A 20,462-nucleotide genomic window follows, 5' to 3' on the forward strand; every position below is an offset into this window, starting at 1 on the left:
AAGTCTCGCGAGAGGAGGGGGGAGTCGCCCTGCCCCTGGCAACCGTTGCTAAGGGCGGCCGCCATGGCGGCGCCCGGGAGCGCGGCTTTCCCCGTCCTCATCCTTCTCTTCATCCTCCTCCTCCTACTCCCGCCGCCCCTCCGGGCAGCGGAGCCGAGCGAGGAGCCCGCAGACACTCGCGGTGCCGCCCAGGCGCGGGCCCACTGCGCGCCGGCTCCGGTCACGGACGGTGGGTGCCCTGCGTGGGCTACGGCTCTTCCCGGGCGAGGGGAGCCCCGCGCGCGGCCTCCTGTCGCTACTGAGCCCTTGGTGCCTCTTTCCCTCCCCTTGCAGCCGCCCCGGGACTGGGAAAACTGCCCGGCTTCTCCCTGGGCATCTCTGGGGGTTGCTGCAGCAATATGTGTCCATCACATATCTGACCATCACCCAGGCCTGTGTGTGCCCGCGGGTGCAGGGCAGGGTCTCCTGCTCCTCCAGCCCCTGCTCTGAGCCCTCCCCCGCTCCCCGCGCAGGGTCTGACCCCGCAGAGGCTCCCCTGGATCTCCTCGGAGAGCTCCACGTGCCCACTCTGCCCCCAGACTCCCCATTCAGCCCCAGTGCTGCAGATACATTGTCATACCAATATGTAAATAAATCGTTGTTACTGTGCTCTCAGAAGGTGTTTCCCACTGTCTTATTGGCTACATTTTAATTTAACTTCTTGTTTCCATCAGTTCAGCTTTCTATGGCTTAGTTACCAAATGAAACCTGTCCCAGTGCTCCCTCCTTAGGGAAAAGAGACTTAAATCCCTAATCTGGGAGACATAACCTTGCAATCTTATCATTCGTGTTTAAAATTCTCTTGTTTACGGGGTGAACTAAGGATTCCAAGGGTAAACTCAGCCAACAGAACAGGCAGAACTTCAGAGATTCCAGGAAATACCTGGATACTGTTTGGGTGGTCAGAGAACACCTAGGAAGCCATAGAGGAGCAGGCAACAGTCCAACTGAAATAAAAGAATTAATTATGAAAATACCCTTTGTCTTGCCTATAAAACACTGAGCTTAATTTTCCTCATTCTGTGCTGTTCTTTTGTCAAGATTTGTTATAGAATGGCAACTCTCAAAACAGTTCAGTAGAGTAATATCTGTTCTTTGCATTTATGAACTTGAAAACCTAAGACTGTTCTAAGTTACCAAACATTTTATGGGCCCAGTTTACTCAATTAACAATTCCTTTCTCTGTGATTACAATATTTCACAGCAGCTAAAGACAGAGAGAAAAAACATTTTCAAAGAAGTCAACTCTTGTTATGTTGGCACATCAGGGAAATGTTTTACTGCTCAATGCTTATAAACATCTCACTCTTTCAAAATGTTTTATTTTTCTTCCCAGTAAATCAAAATTAACACCTTCTTGTTTGTATCTCTTTTTTTTTTTTGACATCTGCAGGGGCTGAGTATATTTTCATACCTTCAAAATTCCTGTTAGGTTGGGTTTTTTATTTCTCAGGGAACACACTCTCAGATTTCAGTGTCTCAGTTTGTCCATGTGTCCCAAATAGTTTTTTGTCTAAGGATGGCTTTTAAAAATGACTTCAGAAAAGAGCAGGGGAGTTTGGATTTGCCCATTGTCAGAACCAAGTGGAGGTGAACAGTGAGGGTGTTTGGGAACGGGCTGGGAGGTGTGAAATCCCAGCCCCAGTTCTGATTTCATCTCTCTGCAGTTGCCAGGCTGTGTGTGTGTGACCTGCTGGTGGCACAGTGTGATGTCAACTGCTGCTGTGACCCCGATTGCAGCCCCGAGGAGTTCAGCCTCTTCACTGCCTGTTCAGTCCCTGTGGTCACGTGAGTGGATAAACAACACTAAAACACAAAATCAGGGCTCTGCCCTCTCCTCTCACCAATTCCCAGCCCCTCCCTGCTGCCATCCTGACTCCACTTTCTCCAGATCTTCCTGCCCTGGGCCTGGAAACCTTTGGCCCCAATACTTAAACAAGCTCCCTTATTTTAAAATCATTACATGAGAAGTCTGTAGACATATTTCTTTCAAATTATTTGAGAGATCTCTTCACTAACTTGCAGCAGTTGCTAAATATATGGTTGCATTTCACAATTTCCCAAGTGCATCCATCCTGAATGCTGCAGGTTCTCATTCCCCTCCTAAAAATTTCCAATGACCTTCAACTACAAGGTGCTGCCATAAAATAGCACATAGTTATTGGCACTAGAACCATTCTCTGGATGCAGTCAATGCTCTTTGTGTATAAACACCCATTTCTCTTTCCCTTGTTCCTTCTTTCCTCCTGTGCTCCTGTCTGTGGACACTAAGGTGGTGATGCTTTTTTGGGGGGGAAAATGATGTATCTTTAGACTTGCATTAATATAATAAAGTGCCTGGAAGTTAAGGAAAATGATACCATCTGACCACCTCTGTAGGTCATTAGCAATTAATCAGTAATATCTTTGATTACATTTGTGATATCAGCTAAAAACTGGATCAGTTCAGAGCTTTTTGAAGTAGTGTGAGCATTGTTCTGGTCTTAAAGTCACCATCCCAACCTGCTCCCTCCCTGCCAGTCTGTCACTTCAACACCACTAAAATTTAACATTATACCAATAAATTGGAGCCAATAGTTGTTTCTTTGCTGTTTAGTTGCTTTAAAAACCCCTTCATCCCATTTCATCCTCTCAAAAAGGAGTTCAGAAAGCTCACTTCAAAATCCTAATGGGAAAAAAAAAGATTTCTTGGTGAACTCTGAGAACAATAAGTGCAGCTTTTCAGCCCACCTTCTGTATAAATTATGCCAATCTGAGCACTGGGGTTTATTCTTGGTGCTTTGAAATTTGAATTAGCAATCATGCCAGACTGTGGTTTCTTATTGTTCTTGCACACAATGAGTCCTGCCACCCATTTAGAGATATTTATATATATCAGAAAGGTCTAATCAACACCTTCCTGAGTGACACTTTAATTGCCTGGGGTGACTGTTCTCTCTTTGTCAACTAGAAATGCCTAAAATGAAGTTGTGTTTCTTTCCCCAAATTCTTTTTGTGTGAAATGTTCCTTTTGCCTGAAAATCCAGGGGATTTTTAATATCTGCAAGTATTTTGGATCTCAGTATTTACATCTGGATTTATATATATTTGTATATTTATTTAGTTTGGCTGATCCCAAGGAAGAGGGATCCATGTGGTCTCTGAAACAGCAGGAAAAGGGGTTGATTTATGATGAGATCCTACTCACAAGTGATCCACATCAGGGAAGAGTTTAACTCCAGGCTTCCAAATTTCTAGAAGCTGTTTCACTTCCCAGTGCCTTTCCTTGATTGCTCCCTATCCCTGCTGAAAACCAGTTTCACAGGCATCCTCAGCTTGAATTTGCAGCATGTGGGACACTCCAGTGCTCCCAGAGCCTGAACTGGCACATTCCTGCACTTCTGGGCTGGGGATGAACCCCTGGCACAGCCTCAGACACTTCTCCCAGACTCACGGGGCTGTTCCACCTCCTGTTTCTCACTCTGCCCTTCTTTTACATTGACCTCAAGCAGGACTCTTTCCCACTCCCTGCCCAAAGTGGAGATTATTCCCATATCCACAAAATTGACCTTTTCTCCTGCCCTGTCATCACGTTACCCTAAAGCTCAGACTTCCCACTGGGATGTACCTGCATTTTTGGTGCTCAACCATCTGAATCCCATCCCATTTGTCATTTTAGCTCCAGTATTATCCCTGGCAGGTTCTTCCCTGCTTCTTACCTTCCTTCATGCTGCTGCTCACAGTTTTCTCTGCTAAATACCACATGTGGAAGAATTCTGTGTTATTTATTACTAAGCACAGAGTATAAAACAACAGGAGCCTTCTAAGGCTGCACAATTATACAAATTGTATTAAAACAGTAATCTTATGCTTTTTTTTTTTGTGATGCTGCTTCAGTATGTGGAAAGAACTTTAAAATCTGGTCAACATTAACTTCTAGTGGATCATTCATTTATTATTCTTGCTTGCAGAGGTGACAGCCACCTGTGCAGGCAGAAAGCTGCTGTATATTCTCTTGATGTTGAAGCAAACCCACCAGAAAGGATATTTCAATTAATTGACCAAGTCAACCCCAGTATTTTCTGCATTCATGCTACAAACTGTAAGTAGCAGTATTAAACATTGTGATGTTATTTTTGTAAGCTCTTTAGGAGCCAGAAAGAGACTAAATTTAAAACTATTTCTATTTTATTAAACCTCTCAGAAAACTGGTGATTCTGCCTGCTCATAGTCCTTGTGTTGTGATCCTTTCACTTGTGAAACCATGGACTTAAAACATCTCATACTTTTAACTCATCTCTGTTGGAAAAAAACATACAGTTTTGAGTGCCTTTTTTAAAAAAAGTCATTTAGCATCCCCTATAAATCAAATTCAAAGTTGTCTCATGGAAAAGTGACTTCCCAATCTGATCCAAATCTGTGGTACAAATCCTTTATGCCCAAGTTTGAAGTGACTTGCAGGGCAGTTAAAAGTGATCAGCACTGTGTCCTCTTAATTTAATTATGACTGTGCAGTAATCACCTGAATATTTAGCATGGAAACTGCAGACACTAATTGACATGTGTGCTTTGGAAATGATGCTGTTAGAAACCAGGATTTTGAAAGCAAGGGACTTTCCTTATGATAAAATTTGTGCTTTCATGCATCTGGGTGAGATGAATTAAGATCCTGTTTAGGTTTTCTCTTAAAGATTAAGCTGCATTGGTATTTTTCTATCACAGAGTTTTTAACCACTCCAGAAGGAGAAATGGTTACTAAATATTGTTTCTGTGTCCTTTATATCCTAAAAAGTATCTCATTTTTTAAATATTTGAGCAGATAAACAAGCACTTTACCTCAGGTCCCCTGAAATGCCAACTCCAGAAAATTTTGATGATTTGCTTAATGAGTTTGGGAATGCTGCTTTCAATGCTGAGCCTGAGAGCTGGAATATGGACACAGATGCTCCAGACCCTCCTGATGCAAATGAAACTCAGAGATATGAGGTAAATAATTATCTGATTCAATAAGTATTAGATTGTTCCATAAAAGAACAAGTCAGCAATGTTTGCATCTGCTTTTAAATAATACAGTTCTTCTGGAAGAGACAAAATTTATAATGGTCTTTAAATATGGAAATGTAGAAACCAGAAGTGTAGTGTTTTGTGTTAACTGAGAAAGTGAACTAGATTTTTAAGGACTTTGAAAAATAAGTAACTTTTTTTTGCTATGTTAGACATAAAGCTATAGCAGTGGCTTAAAAACTGATGCACAAAGCAGTATAAATTATTGACAGATACAGTGGAAATAAGCACTTCTTCTGTTCATATCTATTGTTAATTAAAATGCTGTAAAACTTTGGGCTGAAACACACCTGTGTCCCTGAATCTGTGGCTTTTTTGGCAGTATGGGGTTCCTATACAGACAGAGGATGCATTTCTGAGACTGCCAAGTCCTGTCGTCTCCTCCTGGTGCTCTGATGCCAATCCTGCAGGTTGGAAAACACATTTGAATTCCATTTTATTTGCTTTAGAGGATCCTGCTCTGGCTTGAGATTTGTCAGGCAGAAAGCTGGCACACCCCTCAATGTAAATCCAGATAAAAGGAGCAAATTATTTTCAAATAGCTTCTGTTTCTCTGTGGTTTTTAGACATAGAATGGAAGTTGTTTTGCATCTCTGTTGAACATTCAAAGTAAACCCCAGAGCATCTTGTTGATGGGCTGTTTGTCCACCAATAAAACACCCTATTTGGCCTAATTGGTTTAATCAAACAGCACAAGGGTGACCCCATGAGGGAACAGGGTATTGCAGCCTTTGCCAGCTGTCCCTTTGTACATTGAGGTCCCTTTCTCAAGTCCCACTTGCAGGCTGGAGCTCTACATTTTAACCTTTCACACAGTTTCCTCAAAATCTGCAGAGGCAGGAAAAGAAAAAACAAAAAAACAACAAACTCACGAGCAAAGCCACACCTGCATTTCCCAAACCCCACTGTCACCAGGGTCTCACAACAGTCCTCGTGGTGACTGGAGAAGAGCTGAGGTGTCTTGTGAAACAAAAACCTTATGGGATCTCAAAAATGAAGGAATAAATCTTTTTTTAGCTTTTATGAAGCTTCAACTGCTTAAGAAGAAATATTTTTTCTCATACCATTTTGTGAGAATCTAAGAAAGTATCATTCTTTGTATCCTTATCTACAGTAGAGATGACATTTACTTTCACTTTTGCTTGTACTTAAGATTCTTATAATGTTATTTATTTCTGCTTTTCATAATTAATCTTTAATTTCCTCCAATACTTGGACCTTTTTTTCAGGGTTTTTAGTAAACCAGGCCACAAAATGCATCAGATCAGTAAGTGTAGAAAAATGTGAAAGCATTCAAGCACTTAACATGCTGTTCTACATCAACTCCAGCATTTTGGCAGTAAGTATGATTTGAAACAGTTGTGCAGCTGCCTGTTGATATTACAGATCTTTTTGAATCTGCAGAATTAAGTAATATCTATTTACTAAAGGATATGGTGTTTTATTTGGATTTTTAAAATGTGGGTTGGGAAAAAAACATCTCCCTACACAACAGACTTTTATACAGAAAGCCTTTGGGAATGTTTTTACTTCAAGCTTTGGTAACAGAATAATTTTCTGTTCTCTGCTTAGCCAAATATAAATAATATAGTCAAAGATGAAATACAAAATAATAGTTTTGAAGAGACAAGCTCCCTGAACCAGTGCTTGCTGCACTTTCATGCTTTTGTGAATGTTTAGGCTTTTCCAAGAAGCCTGTTACCAGAGTGCATCATTCCAAGAAATCTGAGTTTTAAAGAGCTGGTAAAACTAAGGTGTAATCCTCTGCATCTGTCCCTTTCCCCCAAGCCTCAGTTTTTGATGACACACTATACTAAACCTCCCATATTCTCCTCAAAGAACCTGACTTTTACCCTACTGACAGCAAATTTGTTTGGATCTGCCAACTACCACATCCAGTCTGTGGTTATTTTTCAAAGCTAAGCCTGCTTTTTCCTCCCTTTTTGACCTGGAGGATGATGTCTCATGTATAAATAAATCCCCTTTGAGGATATTCAGGAAGACAGAGAAATCACTCCTGTAAAATTGAACCTGAAACCCATCAGACCTTGACCTGATGGCTCCTTCCAGAAGCCAAAACTCTTCAAGAAACACCATCCTCTCCACCATTAAGGAGTTTTTAATCTGTGCAATTATTTAAATGCATTTAATTAGCAGTGAGTGACTGCTTAAAGACCCCTTCCAGTCTCCTTACAGATTCCAAAGGTGCCAACAGGAGAGCCACTTTCACAGGTGGGATCATTCTCCTGCTCATTGAGAACCTTGTTGGAATCAGGCAGGGATTGCTCACAGATGTTGGCTTTTGATCAACCTGCTGTGGAAGAAGTGGAAAAAACTGCCTCAGAAAGGCTTTGAGTGTTTCCATGTCCTCCCAAAATTAGAGTTCTCCTTGGCTGCAGGACCAGGAGAGAACAAGGATGGCCAGGCCAGGCTCCAGCAGTGGAGTGGTTTGGAACGTGAAGGTGAATTCCCCTTCCTCAGTGGAACAGTGAGGAGTAACAGCCATGTGCTGCTTGCCAAGACAGTGGCCCAGCTCAGGAGAGGTCACTGGGTGTCAGGAAGGATCAGATGCAGGAACTGGAGAAGGCTGAATAAATGCTGGAGTCGCTCTGTAGGGAGATCCCCTTCCCAAAGGGAGCTGAAGGTGGGATGTGACATCAGAAGATGGTACTGGGGACAGTGTGGCCACAGGGCAGAGCAGGAGCCCTGCCAGTGCCAGCAGGTGGAGCTGCTGGCCAAAGAAACGGCAAACCAGTAAGCCAGGGAGCCTTACTGGGAGCACTGGGACAGCAGGGCCTTCAGAAAGCCCTGTCCTAACTGCTGGGAGGGACAGCTGGAGTGGGAGGAATGTCTTGGTAATTGTTGCAGTTAATCTGTTTAACCGGTTTATCTCTACCATGGCCTGTCCAGCAGATCCCAGTGGGGGGTGGTTCTTGGAATCCTCTACCAAGATGCTTCCCACCATGGTCAGTGGGTACTTGGAGCTGCCAAAGCAAAGAGCTGCTCCTGCCCTTCCTCTCCTCCCTTGCAGGTGGGAAGCAGAGTCAGTGGGAGGCACAGTGAGGCTGTGCCAGTGACCTACAGAGCCATGATCCATCACCCCAGTCATGGATAAACACAATGCCAGAAATGGTGCTCATTCCCTCTTCCCTAATCAGGAATAGTGACGCCCTGAAGGACAAATCTAACCTTTACAAGCACCTTTATTCACAGAGCTGGTTCTGATGGCTGAGCTGTACCCTGGGATGATAAATATGGGACAGACTCTGCCTGCATCACCTCCAGCTCTTGGGAATGTGTTCCTGGATGAGTCACTGCTCTCTGTATCCCATCAGAATTCTGCACAATTGCTTCATGGTCAGAGTCCAGCTCTTGGTCCTGTCCCAAAGATGTGACTCAAACACTCATTGGGAAATCAGAAAAGTGAAATTTGATGAAGTGGTGCTTTATGAGGGTATTTTTCAGGCCTGACTGATGACCTTGGTCCAATACTTCTGCTTTCCCATGAAATATTGGTGGAAATTTTCGTGCTGTATAACAAAAGGGAGACTTGCTTCTCATTTTTTGGTTTAAAGAGCATGCAATTATGGAATTCTTACCATCAGAACAGGACAACAAAAGCTCTTCATTTCTTTGGGAAGCACAGCCTGGCCAACTTCCTAAACTGGAGGTCTGTGAATAGTTCCAGGACTCAGAGGAAGGAGGGGATTGGATTATAAGATTTTTCCCACTGGCCACAGAGAACAACAGTTCTTTTCCTACCTCTGGATACTGTGGAGTGTATCCAATCACTTCTACAGTTTGAAAGTTATTGTAATGAGGGAGTTAAATAGGCAAAGGAGTTAAGCCTTACCTGCTTAGTTTAACTGCTGCTGTGATAGGTCTTACCTTTGCTATTGTTTTAATTTGTCCTTTTATTCTTCCCTAGGTGCCCAAATCAAGTGAGATGGTAAGTACCCTTCTAAATTAGCTGGGAGAGCTGGGGGCAAAATTCTTAGTTATAGTCATTGGAAGTTTTTCACTGACTTGATCAGAACAGGGACTTAATCCTTAATATTTACAGTAAAAAAAAAAAAAAAATTTGCCATCAGTAATGGTACTCAGCAACAGCAAGATAATATGCTGCCTGCAAACATTCAAGCCTGATACATTCCCCTCATATAAAACTTTCTCTTTTTAAGTAAATCTCTTTATTTACTTAAAAATAGACCCTTTGGTTGAGCTTCTGTAGTATGTGTAACACAGTAATTGTTCAGAGAATTACTGACTGTGGGACAGAACCAGGAAGGGTCACGAATACAATAACACAGAAAGAGCCAAAATGAATTATACCCATATTCAGAACTGACCTGAGTTTGTTTTCCAGGTTAATATTTCTGTCCAGTCCATAGTTGTCCAGTCCCTGGATGGAATGAGGACTTTACTGAAGGGTGCTGATGTCCTGAGGCTCCCCATGATCTTGGATGAACTGTGCTTAAATATAGTCCTTGGGGTAGGTCTGACAGCCCTTGTTGGTGTTTGATGGGAGGAATCTCTGCAGCAAATCACTTCTGATGCACAAATTGCAAAGCTGTCAGGAAGGCCTTGAAGTTCCCATGGATTGTGACATCCCCAAAGCAAATGTCACAGGAGAGATACCAAGTTTGGGATAAAAGAGAGTGTTTTGCAGCAAAATAATAACTATGTGCAACATAACACGGAGAAATCCTTGAAAGGTTGAAATCCTTGACTGTCATTACTGTGTGTATATGACAGAACAGACAATAACATGAGCAGAATCTGCTTTATGCTTGGTAGAAGATGATTTCAGGCACACTGATGGCACAGAGAGAGGAATAGATGTTGCACATCATCTCATTTTTTAATCTTAAGTAGATGAACATTGTGTTTATGCTTAAAGAAGTCAGTTTTGAAGAAGCTCTAGAGGATGTAATATATCCCCACTCTGTAGTTCAGAGTTTCTTAAGCAAGGAAGAAATAAAACATTTGAATAATTTTAGCTTCCTTTTCTTTTTCCCCCTGGTTTCTCTTATGCATTTATTCAAATGAACATCTAAAATGTTTAATTTTCAGGTGAGTTATCACATTACCTACACAGACACAGGAGAAATAATAGAAGCAGCTGCTGCTTTTGTCTTGGGGGCAATTACCAAAGAAGCACTTTCAATCCAGCAGAGCTTCCAAATCAGCTTCACTCAGGTAACTGTGGAGATGTCATGGGTGACTTGTTGAGAGACATTTAATTACAAAACTTATTAAACTTGAATCAGAACAATTGTGAGCAGCAAGGTAAAGTATGACTTGCCCTGGATACACAGAGGAGGCAGCATTTCAGAGCTGGGCAATAAAGGCCTCCAAAGTGTCACATTTACAAGCCCCATCTTGTGGCTCTATATCCAGAGAAAGCAAAGTCTTACTTACAGCCTTACTACTCATCATTCCAGGCAATAAATAATCCTAAAATAACTGAAATATTTCTGTGTTTTCCAGCCCTTTCAGTGCAGGGTGAGATCTAATCCTGTGTGTTTGCATTGCAGGTAGACACAAAGCCAGTTCCTCTCAGTGGCAACCCTGGTTACGTTGTCGGGCTGCCTGTGAGGGCAGGATTCTGGCCTCAAGGATATCCTTTCCCTGCTGAATTTCTGTTTGCAGCACTTGCTCTGGTCCATCTTCACAAACCCTTTCTAGCCTGGACATCTGTAAAATATATCTGTATAAAAGAGTGGTTTTCTGGCTGTGTTTTAGAAGGGAATGACTCAGTCCTGACTGCAATCTCCTGGGACTGTGTAGTGAGTGGATTTAGACCTTCACTGCACACCCCGGTGCTTCACACTGTGAGAGGAGTCTGGAGCTATTACAGCACTTTCAGATGTATTTTAAGGATGTGATTAAGGATTCTTTTTTTGTCCTGAAACACATGAAGTGCTGAATTTCCCTTTAACTGTGTGTTACATCTGGCATCACTCAGAGCACCAACAAACACAGCCAGCTCTCCATCCTGCAGAGCACATCCACCCAGGACTGCCTGGCAGCACAGGGAGCCAGAGCCCCTGTGTTATTTGGTTATAACATGATCTCAGGCTGTAAGTTACGGTAAGAACTAATCTCTATTTTTAATTTAGTGCTTTTAACCCTCTGACAACCTTTTCCCTCAGGCTCTGTTCAGGTCCTGGCTGTTCCTACAGCTGGAGGAGTATTGAGAACGGAGTATTTAATTCTAAAAAATAGCATTTAATTAACAATGGTCTTTCTCTTGAAAAGATTGTGGCATTAGCAACTGTAGCCAGAAGGCTTGAACAGAGCATGGGAGCAGGAGAAATGATGCCTGTGCCAAACCAATGGATTTTGCTGTAACTCATCTCTTTTTTGTTTTGTTTTGTTTTCTGGAAGAATTACAGCAGCTATGAAATGCCAGCCTTTGGCTCAGACCCTCCTGGATGTACTGAAGGGCCAAAACTTTCCTGAGTATGTGGCCTCATTTGGGAATTCCCAAGCCCAGGATGTGCTTGACTGGGTGCCAATAACTCACCTCCACATCTCAGAACAGGTGAAAAGTCACACCACCCTCCACCTTCACCCTCACTGTCCTCTCTCCTCTGTACCTGTAATGCAGCACCAGCTCAACCTTCCCAGCCTAAAAATGCAGGAAAGTTAGAAGAAAAAATATAGGAGAGAAAAAATGCAGAAACAAAGTGGAGGAAATTCCTGGAATTTTCACAAATGAGGAGTTTCACTCTCGCTGTAGAAGACAGGGTTTATTTTGAATCAAGCTGCTACCCCCTCTTATGGCTCAGGACAATATATTGGGTGCAAAATGACTTCTAGCCATAGTTTAGTCCTGCCCTTCAGAGGGGATGAAGCATCAGAGGTGAGGTTGAAAGAGTGAAGTAACAGAATCACTGTTTCTCCTCTTGCACCAGGTCAGGGTAAGAGAACAAGAATCCTTTGAAGCACAATAGGAGATGACACTTTGTGTATAGGTGCCTTGAATGCTTTTGCAACCAAAGAGTGAGTAATTTCTGTCACCAGAAACGTGACAGTTCAAGAAGAAATGCCTAAAAATAGTCCAGCCTGTTGGCTTCAAAATTCTGCCCTAGCAGAGTCCAGGGTTTTCTGCTGTCCCACCAATATTCCTACTTTGTCCCAGCTGAGCACAATCACCAAAAGCCAAATCCTGCCTGAGGTAGGACAGTCCTGCTGAAATGCAGGTACAGACTCACTTTTATGGAGAATCTGCAGGGGCAGCAAAAGCTGCAGCACCTCTGCTGCCTCCCCAGAGAGCTTCCTGGGTCACCCTGCCCCTTAATAACAAGAATAATTAATTAATGAAGTGGCTTTTGTGTAAGTCAGACAATGAGAGGATTTCTAACACTTTGCAGAGCTCATGCCAAATTCCAGTGTCCTTTGGAATAGAAGTGAAGTGGACTAAATATGGATCTCTGGTCAATCCCCAAGCCAGGATAGTGAATGTTACAGCAACACTCACCACCACCACACTGAAGCAGGTATGTAATTAAATTACAGGGTTTAAGATAAAACAAAGGGCTTGTTTTCCTGTGTGCCAGTGACCCAGATAATCTCTTTATCTGAAGGCAGCACTTCACATTTATTCCACCCAACAATTCTCTTCCAGCTCAAACACAGCTGTGGCTGCTTGCCAAAACCCTTCAATAAAAATCCATACATCATTAATGAAAAGAAACATGGGACTGTATATGGAAAAAAAATTTACAGCTGACAGGTGAAAATGTAACCCAGACCAAATAAACCAGTCATACAAACAGAAGGCTGAAGCTAATTCCTGTTTGTATTTTCATTGCAGCTTCCCTCAGGAAGGGAAAGGACTATTCCTGTAACAAGTTCTGTTGTTTTCACTGACATTTCCTCACCTGCAGAGCCAGGCTATAAAGCTTGGCCCACCATTAACATCAAGTTACCCTTTGATTTTTTCTATCCATTTGTCTAAGGTAAGCATTCATCAAAAAAACCCCACATTTCTGCTTTTTCTGATTTTCCATCCAAGGTTTATCCAGTCACTGTGATGGGCCGTGAGTTTCATCTAAATTGTAGATAAACTGGGCTAAAAATCGACCGAGAGAGAAGGGGTGAACCTTGTGAGGGTTCTCAGAAGGGTTTAAAAAAACCACATTAAGTGGAAAGTTCCAAATTATAACTCACTGAGAGGAAAAAGGGTCCAGATATGAACTTGCTGGTCAGCACACGTGCAGCCACCAACCTTCCAGCACATCAGATCCGTTCCCAGCTCCTTGCCTGTGGGGGCAGGAGGGGAAGGGACCCAGCACAGCTCCAAAGGAAACCAGGCTTCATTATCCCATAACAGCAGAGTTAAATTGCTAATTAAAGCAATCATGTGCTGTTAGATAAGGCCTCTGCTTTATCTACCCCCATACATGAATAAGCCACGTATTTCTGGCTATTTCCCCCACACCACTAATTAATTACCTTTCTTTAAAAATCTGAACAGTTCAGTTATGCTTTGAGCAAAACTCAGGGACCCTTCCAGCTGAGTCTGCCTTAAATCCATTGGAGACACCTTTCAGAATTCCCACTCATCGAATCTGACTCTCCAACTATCAAATAGTCTCTCTGCAGGGACCTTCCAGTACCTGCAAATGCTCATGTTGTGCTCGAACACCAACCTGGTCCTTTAGAATTTGCTTTTTAATGGCTTTTCTGGAGCCTGACTGTTCCCAGCAGTTCCACTCACCTACATCTGTTCTGACATATTCCAGTTCTTTTAACACCTTGATTTATGAGCTGTGGAAACAAAGAACTTTGTAGCCCAGTGAACTGAAAAGGGAAGAAGGGATTAGAAAATGCAGTATCAGACCTGGGACCTGCTGGTGGAACAAGGCTCTGTCTGACGTGGGGTGGCACATGTTTGTCTCTATTTTGGGGCTGATTTGATTGTCAAGGGAAGGAGCGGCCTGTTGGTGGTTTTGAAACAAATGTTATATAAATAACAAAGTGGCACAAAAGCAGCAACAGAAATGAGGAAACTACCAACAATACGAGAAGAATGGTTGGCAAAGAGATGTATTGATGATGAACAATCAGCTGGTGGAGGAGAAATTATCTTTTCAAGCCCGAGTTCTTATAATTTCTACTGCAAGTTCTACAAGATGTTGCAAACAAAGAATGTTATCACAGAAAAAGTGAAATTATTTTAAATAAGTGGTACTTCTATGGGTGTGTAGCTTGTAAAGATGTGTCTTTATTAACTTATTTTGCAATTTTGACTGTACAACTGTACAAGAAAGGGGAAAAAAACTGTTGTTTACACGGACTGCGTGTGATTAATTTTCCAGCAAAACTCTTTTTGCAATCTCAAGGTCTGATCAAAGTGTGGTCAAATAGAAAATGTTTATAGACAACACAATGCAAGAGGAAGTAAAGAGACAGAAAAACCTTTCAGGTCAAACTGGTGGATTCCAACACTGCACTCTCCAGGCAGAATTCCCACCTTGGAAAACTGGCCTCCTACTTTGGCTGGCTGAGGAGTCCGTGCTGCTTTAAGATGTTGTTCAGCCTCTCGATTTCTTGCTCCTGTATGAGACAAAAAGTCAAATCATTAATATTGTTGAAATAGCTCCCCAGGTTCCCACAGATCTTCCCACTGCTGCAGGAAAGCAGGACAACCTGGCTAAAGAAGTAGGACAGAGAGAAACATCACTTGTTGGAGGAGGAGCAGCTCAGGGAACTTGGGTAGGGCATCCCACACTTTCCAGTGAGGAAACCATTCCAACAGTGCCAGCCTTGCACAAGGATCCCAGGCAGGTAAACTCAAATTAAAAGTGGCTTTTTACCTTCTCTACACAGCTGTGTTCCAGTTGTTCCAGCCTTGTTGCAAGTTTCAGGTTGGCTTGTTTTAACTTGGACACTTGTTGTTCCGAGCGGGTCTTCACTGATAAAATTATTCCTGTGGAACAATTCCCAAGGGATCTGCTTTACATTGTAAAACTGCCACGAGCAGAATTAACAGGACACAGGGTCTGTGCTCAAGGAGTTAAACATGTTCCTCTCCAGTTTAGGTTCTGTCATCTTCCAACCACCCTTCCCAAGTGCTTTTCTTAATGAGGAGGGTTTTAAATCAGCCACCCGAGGGATTCGGATAGGGATACTCTGCTGGGAAGAGGCAGAGCTGAATTAATCACTCAGACTGTCACTCAAATCCTGAATTTGAATGTTCTCCCTTGGCAGAGCCTGGGGGGGATGGAGCTCGAAGCTTTGTTGTGTTTTAGTAGGTTTTAGGTGTAGTCAGGACCTGCTCTGACAGCAGGGCACAGCCTGGGGCTCGTGCCCTGGAGCTGATTGCTGTGGCCTGGGGGAACAGGACATGGAACATCCCAATGGATCAGGACATGGCTTAACCCAGTGGAACAGGACATGGCACATCCTCAGATCCACCAGGTTTTGGCTTCACCGTGCCCAGCTGCACTAAGAACACACCATGTCTCACCACGGCAGAGGTGTCACTTCTCTACAAGCACCTTTAGGTGATGACATGTGAACTCAGCCCCCACACTAAAGGCTTTTTCTTGCCATCCTTTTCTGAGGGGGGGAAAAAATAAATCAGCCTGGTGGGAGCACGAAGAACATCCTGTTCCTCCTCCCCAACACGGCTCCTCCGGAACAACGCACAGGAGGCACCGGGGGGTGTCTGGTTCTCGTGCTCCAGGCAGCAGGTTTGGGGTTTTGGGGTTCATTGCTCAGGGGACAAAGCATTATTTGCATTGGTAACATCGACCAGTCCCCAGCTGGTGTAACCCAGTCCCTGCCAGGGGCACTGAACCGTGCCAGGCACAGACACGGCGCCCGAGTGTGGGGCACGTTCCCTTTGTTCCCTCTGTTCCTCCAGCAAGTGCAAAAAGCTGGTGAGGAAACCAGGAACAACCAAGGATAAGGGGATTTTCTTGTAACAGCAACCCTGTTTTCTGCTGTAAGAGCCCATGGCTCCCAGGGCTGCAGGCAAATCCAGTTTCTCTCTGACTTTCACTCTGAACTGAGAGAAGCCACAAGCTGCTCTCACATCCTCCCTTCCTCCGGCTGCTGCCGACCAGGCACGTTCTCCCCATCCAAAGGGCAGTGAGGACTGAAAACAGACACAGCCCCAGCCATCCCCTCCTCTGATCCCTCTGTGCCAAATACAGAGCACTCACCAAACCTGAGCTGGAGGCACAGGACAGCAGTTGGGCTGAGGTTTCACGCAGGAATTAGAGATAATCTCATTGCTACATTTTTTGGACTCCCAAAATTCCTTCCCCAAGAAGGAAGAAAGTGTTTCCAGCTATACTCTGAATTAACATCTATTTGCAACAATTTACAATTTCCACAGCAAAGTCACTTAAGTCTGATTTCTATTTTTTTTCTTTTCTATTTCTCTTTTTATGGTACAACCTTTGAATTCGAGCAAGAAAGATCCAGGGTGAGACAAGGACATTTCCTGCAGCATCCCCGGAGGGGATGGAGGAGTAGCAGCAGAGTATTAAATCCTATTCTGCTGTAGGAACAGATGCAGGAAGACAGGGGCTCCCCTGTTAAAACATTGCCAGAAGGATCCTACAGTGGAAACTTAGGATGTGAGCCATCCTTCTCCAGGATGGACAGCCAGAGTGTGTGGCAGGCAGTGGTTCTGGGAAACTGGTCCAGGAGGTGTGAAGAGGAATAGATTATGAAGTTTTTTAGGGGGCATGTCTATCCTTGCTCCAAAGAAATTGCAGCCTGACTCTGGCCACACTCCAGCAAGGAAAACCACAGGGGTGGAACTCCAAGTTCACCGGGAGAGCAGGACCAGGGGTCTCACAGATGGGTGTGAGGAGAGAACAAAGACACGAGCCCAGGTAATTCAGGGGAGGTGACAAATCCAGCCCCTGGCCCAGGACACCCCCTCACCCACCGTTGATGATCCGGGCCACCCTCCAGAGCCGCAGCAGGATCAGGAGCCCCACGGCCTCGAACTCGTGCTCCTGGAAGATGAGGACGACGTCGAGCACGAAGGACACGACCACGACCACCCCGTCCAGCACCTCAAACTTGTGGTGGAAGAACTCGCGGCGATACACGAACACCTTGAACCCCACCTCGACCAGGAAGATGGTTAAAATGGACAGGGAGAGGTAGTGGAAAACCTGGGAAAAGGCAGCACAAGTTGAAGGTAGAAAGCGGGAAACCCCTCTGTGTGCACATGAGCAGGGCAGGATGGAAAACCTCCACTGCTTGAGGGCACATCTGGTTGGGCTCTACAGGGAGAAGGGCTGGGGACTTTTCTTCTACTCTAAGGGACAGAGTATGTGGTAGCCTGTGGTGCTGGGGAACTGGTCCAGGAGCTGTGAAGAGCAGCAGGAAGAGGGTGGTGGGAGTGGTCCAGCTCTGCTGCAGCCCAAGGGAACCTGAAGCTGCTGCAGGGACTGGCATGAGCTGAGCCAGGTCAGCCCCACACGCCCCTGTGAGCCCCTCCTTTGTGTGCTGGGACCATCAGGACAGCAGGGCTGGAGCTCCAGGTCCTGCCTTGCCCAGCCAGCCTACCCAGGGGAGGTTCTGAGCCACCAAAGGGAGGGAAATCACTGTTCATGGTGACATTTCCCCACACTTTACCTTTGGGGTTATGTTATATTTGTCCGGATGGATGATTTTCAAGTCCATGAGCAATTCCCCAAGAACCAACAAGGCATCCAGGATCACCAGCCAGACAACCCCGATCTGTCAGAGGAGAAGAACCAACATGAATCCCCTCCCAGCACAGACCACAAGAGGAGCCATCGTGGCCCTTACAGCTGAACACACCCCAACACCCAGAGCCCTGATTCAACTGGTTGTGTTTCATGGAGCTTTCCACTGCTCCCACTCCCCCTGGATGGTGGGTTATTCCTGCAAAGTCCCACCCCCATGAAACCACCTGGCTCCCCATAAACCCAACCACCTCCCAGCCCTTAATGTGGGGAGCTCGAGACAGGGGGAGCACGTGCCAGTGCTGCAGCGACCCGGAGGCACTGGGGCCTGTCCCCGCTCAGGAAACACCTGCACCCACGGGAGCAGCTCAGCTCAGCTCCCACAGCACAGCTCAGCCAGGGGCTCACGAGCTCAGCCCTGAGCTCCATCCCACAGCCGCCCTTGGCCTGGGCTTGTTCTGCCTCACCTGAAACCTGTGGGAGCTGAAGAGCTTTTTCATCATGTCCTGGAAGGAGATCTGTCTCCTGGTGGGCTCCACCTTGATCTCCGAGTCCTGCTGCTTGTCCCCATTGTCCTCCTCCTCCTCCCATTTCTGGTAGTCGTTGCTCCACTGCACAGGGTCATCGCCCACCACCGTGAAGTGCTTCAGGTACCTGGACATGGCTCTGGGTCAAGCTGGCATCACCCTGCCAACTGAGGGACAAGAGCAGAGCGTCACCTCCCCACTCAGGGCAGACCAAAGATGCCAAATCTCCCCGGTTTCACCCCAGGGAGGGGACAGGACCATGACCGGCTGACGGGAAGTTGCTAAACGCTGGGACCGCAGGTTTTGCATCACCTCCCCCTCCCCCGGCACCACGAGGAGCCCCCGCCACCCTCCCCAGCCCTGTTTGTGCCCCATCTGCTGCTCCACAACGAGGAACTTCCTCACGAGTTTTTTCCAAACTTCTCCAAAGCATCGATTACAGGAGCAAAAAAGCACCAGCCCTTAGCTGGCACCTTGTGATGCAGGTGGAGGCAGCTGCCCTTGTGTTTCTGTTGGACACTGATCCATGGAGGCTGTTGGTCAGAAGCCAAGGGGAAAAACAGCCATGGTTTCCCTTCTTTAACATCAGGGACCCCTGGTAAATGAAACAGGTGATCCCCACGTTTCAGCCTGGCCGGTGGGTGACACCAACTTCCCCATCTCCTCTCCCTGCATCCTCCAGAGCCGACCTCACCCTTGGGCATCCCAGTTTCAGCCCATTCCTGTGGACACCCTGTGAGGGGCAAGACCACCAAACCCAACTCCTAATCATTAAGGCCACACTCCAGCAATGAAAACCACACGGATGAAACACCGAGTTCGCTGGGAGTGCAAGACCCGGGGGTCTCACAGATGGGCTGAAGGGCTGCAGGAGAGGCTCCCGTGTTCCCATCGCAGCCCCCCCAGCTCTCCTTCCTCTTTGGGCAGCCCGGCGAGACTGTGTGGCCCACAAACCCTCCGAGACGCGCTCCCGCCGCCAGCACAACCCCCATCCCCACCCCGCTCCCGTCCTTTCCCGGAGCCTCCTGGGGGGCTCAGCACAACCTCCCCCGGCCCAGCCCGTGCTCCGGGGCTGCTCGCCCTGCCCTCGGCTCCCGCTGGGCTCCGCTCCCAGCGGCGGTGGTGCCGGAGGGCGGGTGGGCTGCGGCCACCCCGTCACCTGTCGTGAGAACGGGAGATGGTCCCTCGGTGCCGCCACAGGGGCAGCACCTTCGTTCTCCGTCCCCGGGCACCGAGTGGAGCCCCGCAGGGAGCGGCCCCGTGCATCGCCCCCCGGCCCCGGCATCGCCCCCCGGCCCCGTGCGGGGCGGCCGCGGGGCCTGGAGCCGCCGGCGGCGGCGGGTGGAGCGTCCTGGAGCTCCCCGACCTCCCCCATCCCCAGCCTGGCGGAGCGGGACGGAGCCCTGGGGCGGGGCGGGACCCCGGGGGAAGGACGTGGCGGCCCCCGCTGCAACCCCCCACCCCCGGCCGGCACCCACCGCGCCGAGCCCCAGGGACGCCCCGGCCGCCCCCCGCTACCCCCGGCCCCGTTCCCCTCGGTCCCCGGTACCGTGCGTGCTCGTCCCGGCTGTGCCTGAGCCGCCGCCGCCGCGGGGCCTCCGCGAACCGGCCCCGCCTCCCCCGGACAGGGGCGGCCCCGGCCCGGCCCCGCCGCCTCCTCCCACCGCGCCCGGAGGGGCTCCAGCGAGTCCCCCCATCCATCCCCGGGTCCCCCGTCCATCCTCAGGGTCCTCTCATCCATCCCTAGGGTCCCCCCCATCCATCCCCGGCGGTCCCGTCCGACATTTCCCCTTTCCGCAGCTTTTCTTTTTTGCCCCGCTCGGGAGCTGCCGGAACAGGAGACGCCGCCGGATGGAGTTTAAACTTTTTTTTTCCCACTGTTTTTAAACTTTTTTTTTTTTTCCTGCCCGGCACAGCGAGCAAAGCTCCAGGACGGTGGGAAGTTAAATCCTGAGTCTCTGCCGAGCTCAGAGCGCAGCTGCTGAGCAGGGACACAGATCAGTCCCTGAAGGTCCAGGAATTATATGAATATAAAACCCAAGAATCAGGCCTGGTTTAATCTGCCTCCATTTATAGGCTCCTGTTTGGTCAGAGGCCTCTTCATGTTTAGGGTTCCCCTCTGGCTTCCAAAAACAAGCTGTTTTGGAAATGTCCTGAAAAAACC

General features: G+C 46.7%; 2 protein-coding genes across 9 annotated transcripts; one reads left to right on the top strand and one right to left on the bottom strand.

The window, feature by feature from the left end:
* The first annotated feature begins 45 nt into the window (after positions 1-45).
* Positions 46-17,009, top strand: TCTN1 (tectonic family member 1). 7 transcript variants are annotated; one of them, XR_003529084.1, is made up of 16 exons: positions 46-229; positions 1,707-1,827; positions 3,990-4,120; positions 4,838-5,004; positions 5,405-5,492; positions 6,312-6,421; positions 9,011-9,031; positions 9,449-9,574; positions 10,156-10,281; positions 10,620-10,702; positions 11,035-11,175; positions 11,473-11,629; positions 12,462-12,587; positions 12,905-13,049; positions 14,693-14,880; positions 16,514-17,009. XR_003529084.1 is itself a non-coding variant. In XM_027651868.1 (15 exons), exons 1-14 carry the CDS (start codon positions 64-66, stop codon positions 13,046-13,048), a joined length of 1,707 nt encoding a protein of 568 aa, XP_027507669.1. In that variant the 5' UTR covers positions 46-63; the 3' UTR covers position 13,049; positions 16,514-17,008. The 7 variants fall into 7 exon arrangements, 5 of the variants coding, with proteins under 5 accessions (XP_027507669.1, XP_027507668.1, XP_027507667.1 ...); XR_003529085.1 differs by having other exon boundaries at positions 14,729-14,880; XM_027651868.1 differs by lacking the exon at positions 14,693-14,880 and having other exon boundaries at positions 16,514-17,008.
* HVCN1 (hydrogen voltage gated channel 1) lies at positions 14,296-19,941 on the bottom strand. Of its 2 annotated transcripts, XM_027651871.1 has the most exons (6): positions 19,848-19,941; positions 18,239-18,465; positions 17,698-17,802; positions 17,000-17,231; positions 14,910-15,022; positions 14,296-14,649 (listed from the first exon to the last, which is right to left on the bottom strand). In XM_027651871.1, the coding sequence occupies exons 2-6, from the start codon at positions 18,431-18,433 to the stop codon at positions 14,584-14,586; spliced, it is 711 nt and encodes a 236-aa protein (XP_027507672.1). In that variant the 5' UTR covers positions 18,434-18,465; positions 19,848-19,941; the 3' UTR covers positions 14,296-14,583. The 2 variants fall into 2 exon arrangements, with proteins under 2 accessions (XP_027507672.1, XP_027507673.1); XM_027651872.1 differs by lacking the exon at positions 19,848-19,941 and having other exon boundaries at positions 18,239-18,630.
* Positions 19,942-20,462: the final 521 nt, after the last annotated feature.

This window comes from Corapipo altera, unplaced genomic scaffold, assembly GCF_003945725.1.
Source record: "Corapipo altera isolate COAL_440 unplaced genomic scaffold, ASM394572v1 67, whole genome shotgun sequence".
Classification (NCBI taxonomy): Eukaryota; Metazoa; Chordata; class Aves; order Passeriformes; family Pipridae; genus Corapipo; species Corapipo altera.

What these genes read in the sequence shown, in the direction of transcription:
- HVCN1 (XM_027651871.1), bottom strand. Translation starts at nt 18,433, where the DNA reads ATGTCCAGGTACCTGAAGCACTTCACGGTGGTGGGCGATGACCCTGTG. An exon ending in TCAGCTCCCACAGGTTTCAG is followed by an intron (nt 17,803 to 18,238) that starts GTGAGGCAGAAC and finishes CTCCTCTGACAG; the next exon opens with ATCGGGGTTGTCTGGCTGGT. An exon ending in AATATAACATAACCCCAAAG is followed by an intron (nt 17,232 to 17,697) that starts GTAAAGTGTGGG and finishes GCCTTTTCCCAG; the next exon opens with GTTTTCCACTACCTCTCCCT.
- TCTN1 (XM_027651868.1), top strand. Translation starts at nt 64, where the DNA reads ATGGCGGCGCCCGGGAGCGCGGCTTTCCCCGTCCTCATCCTTCTCTTC. An exon ending in CTGCATTCATGCTACAAACT is followed by an intron (nt 4,121 to 4,837) that starts GTAAGTAGCAGT and finishes ATATTTGAGCAG; the next exon opens with ATAAACAAGCACTTTACCTC. An exon ending in ATGAAACTCAGAGATATGAG is followed by an intron (nt 5,005 to 5,404) that starts GTAAATAATTAT and finishes CTTTTTTGGCAG; the next exon opens with TATGGGGTTCCTATACAGAC.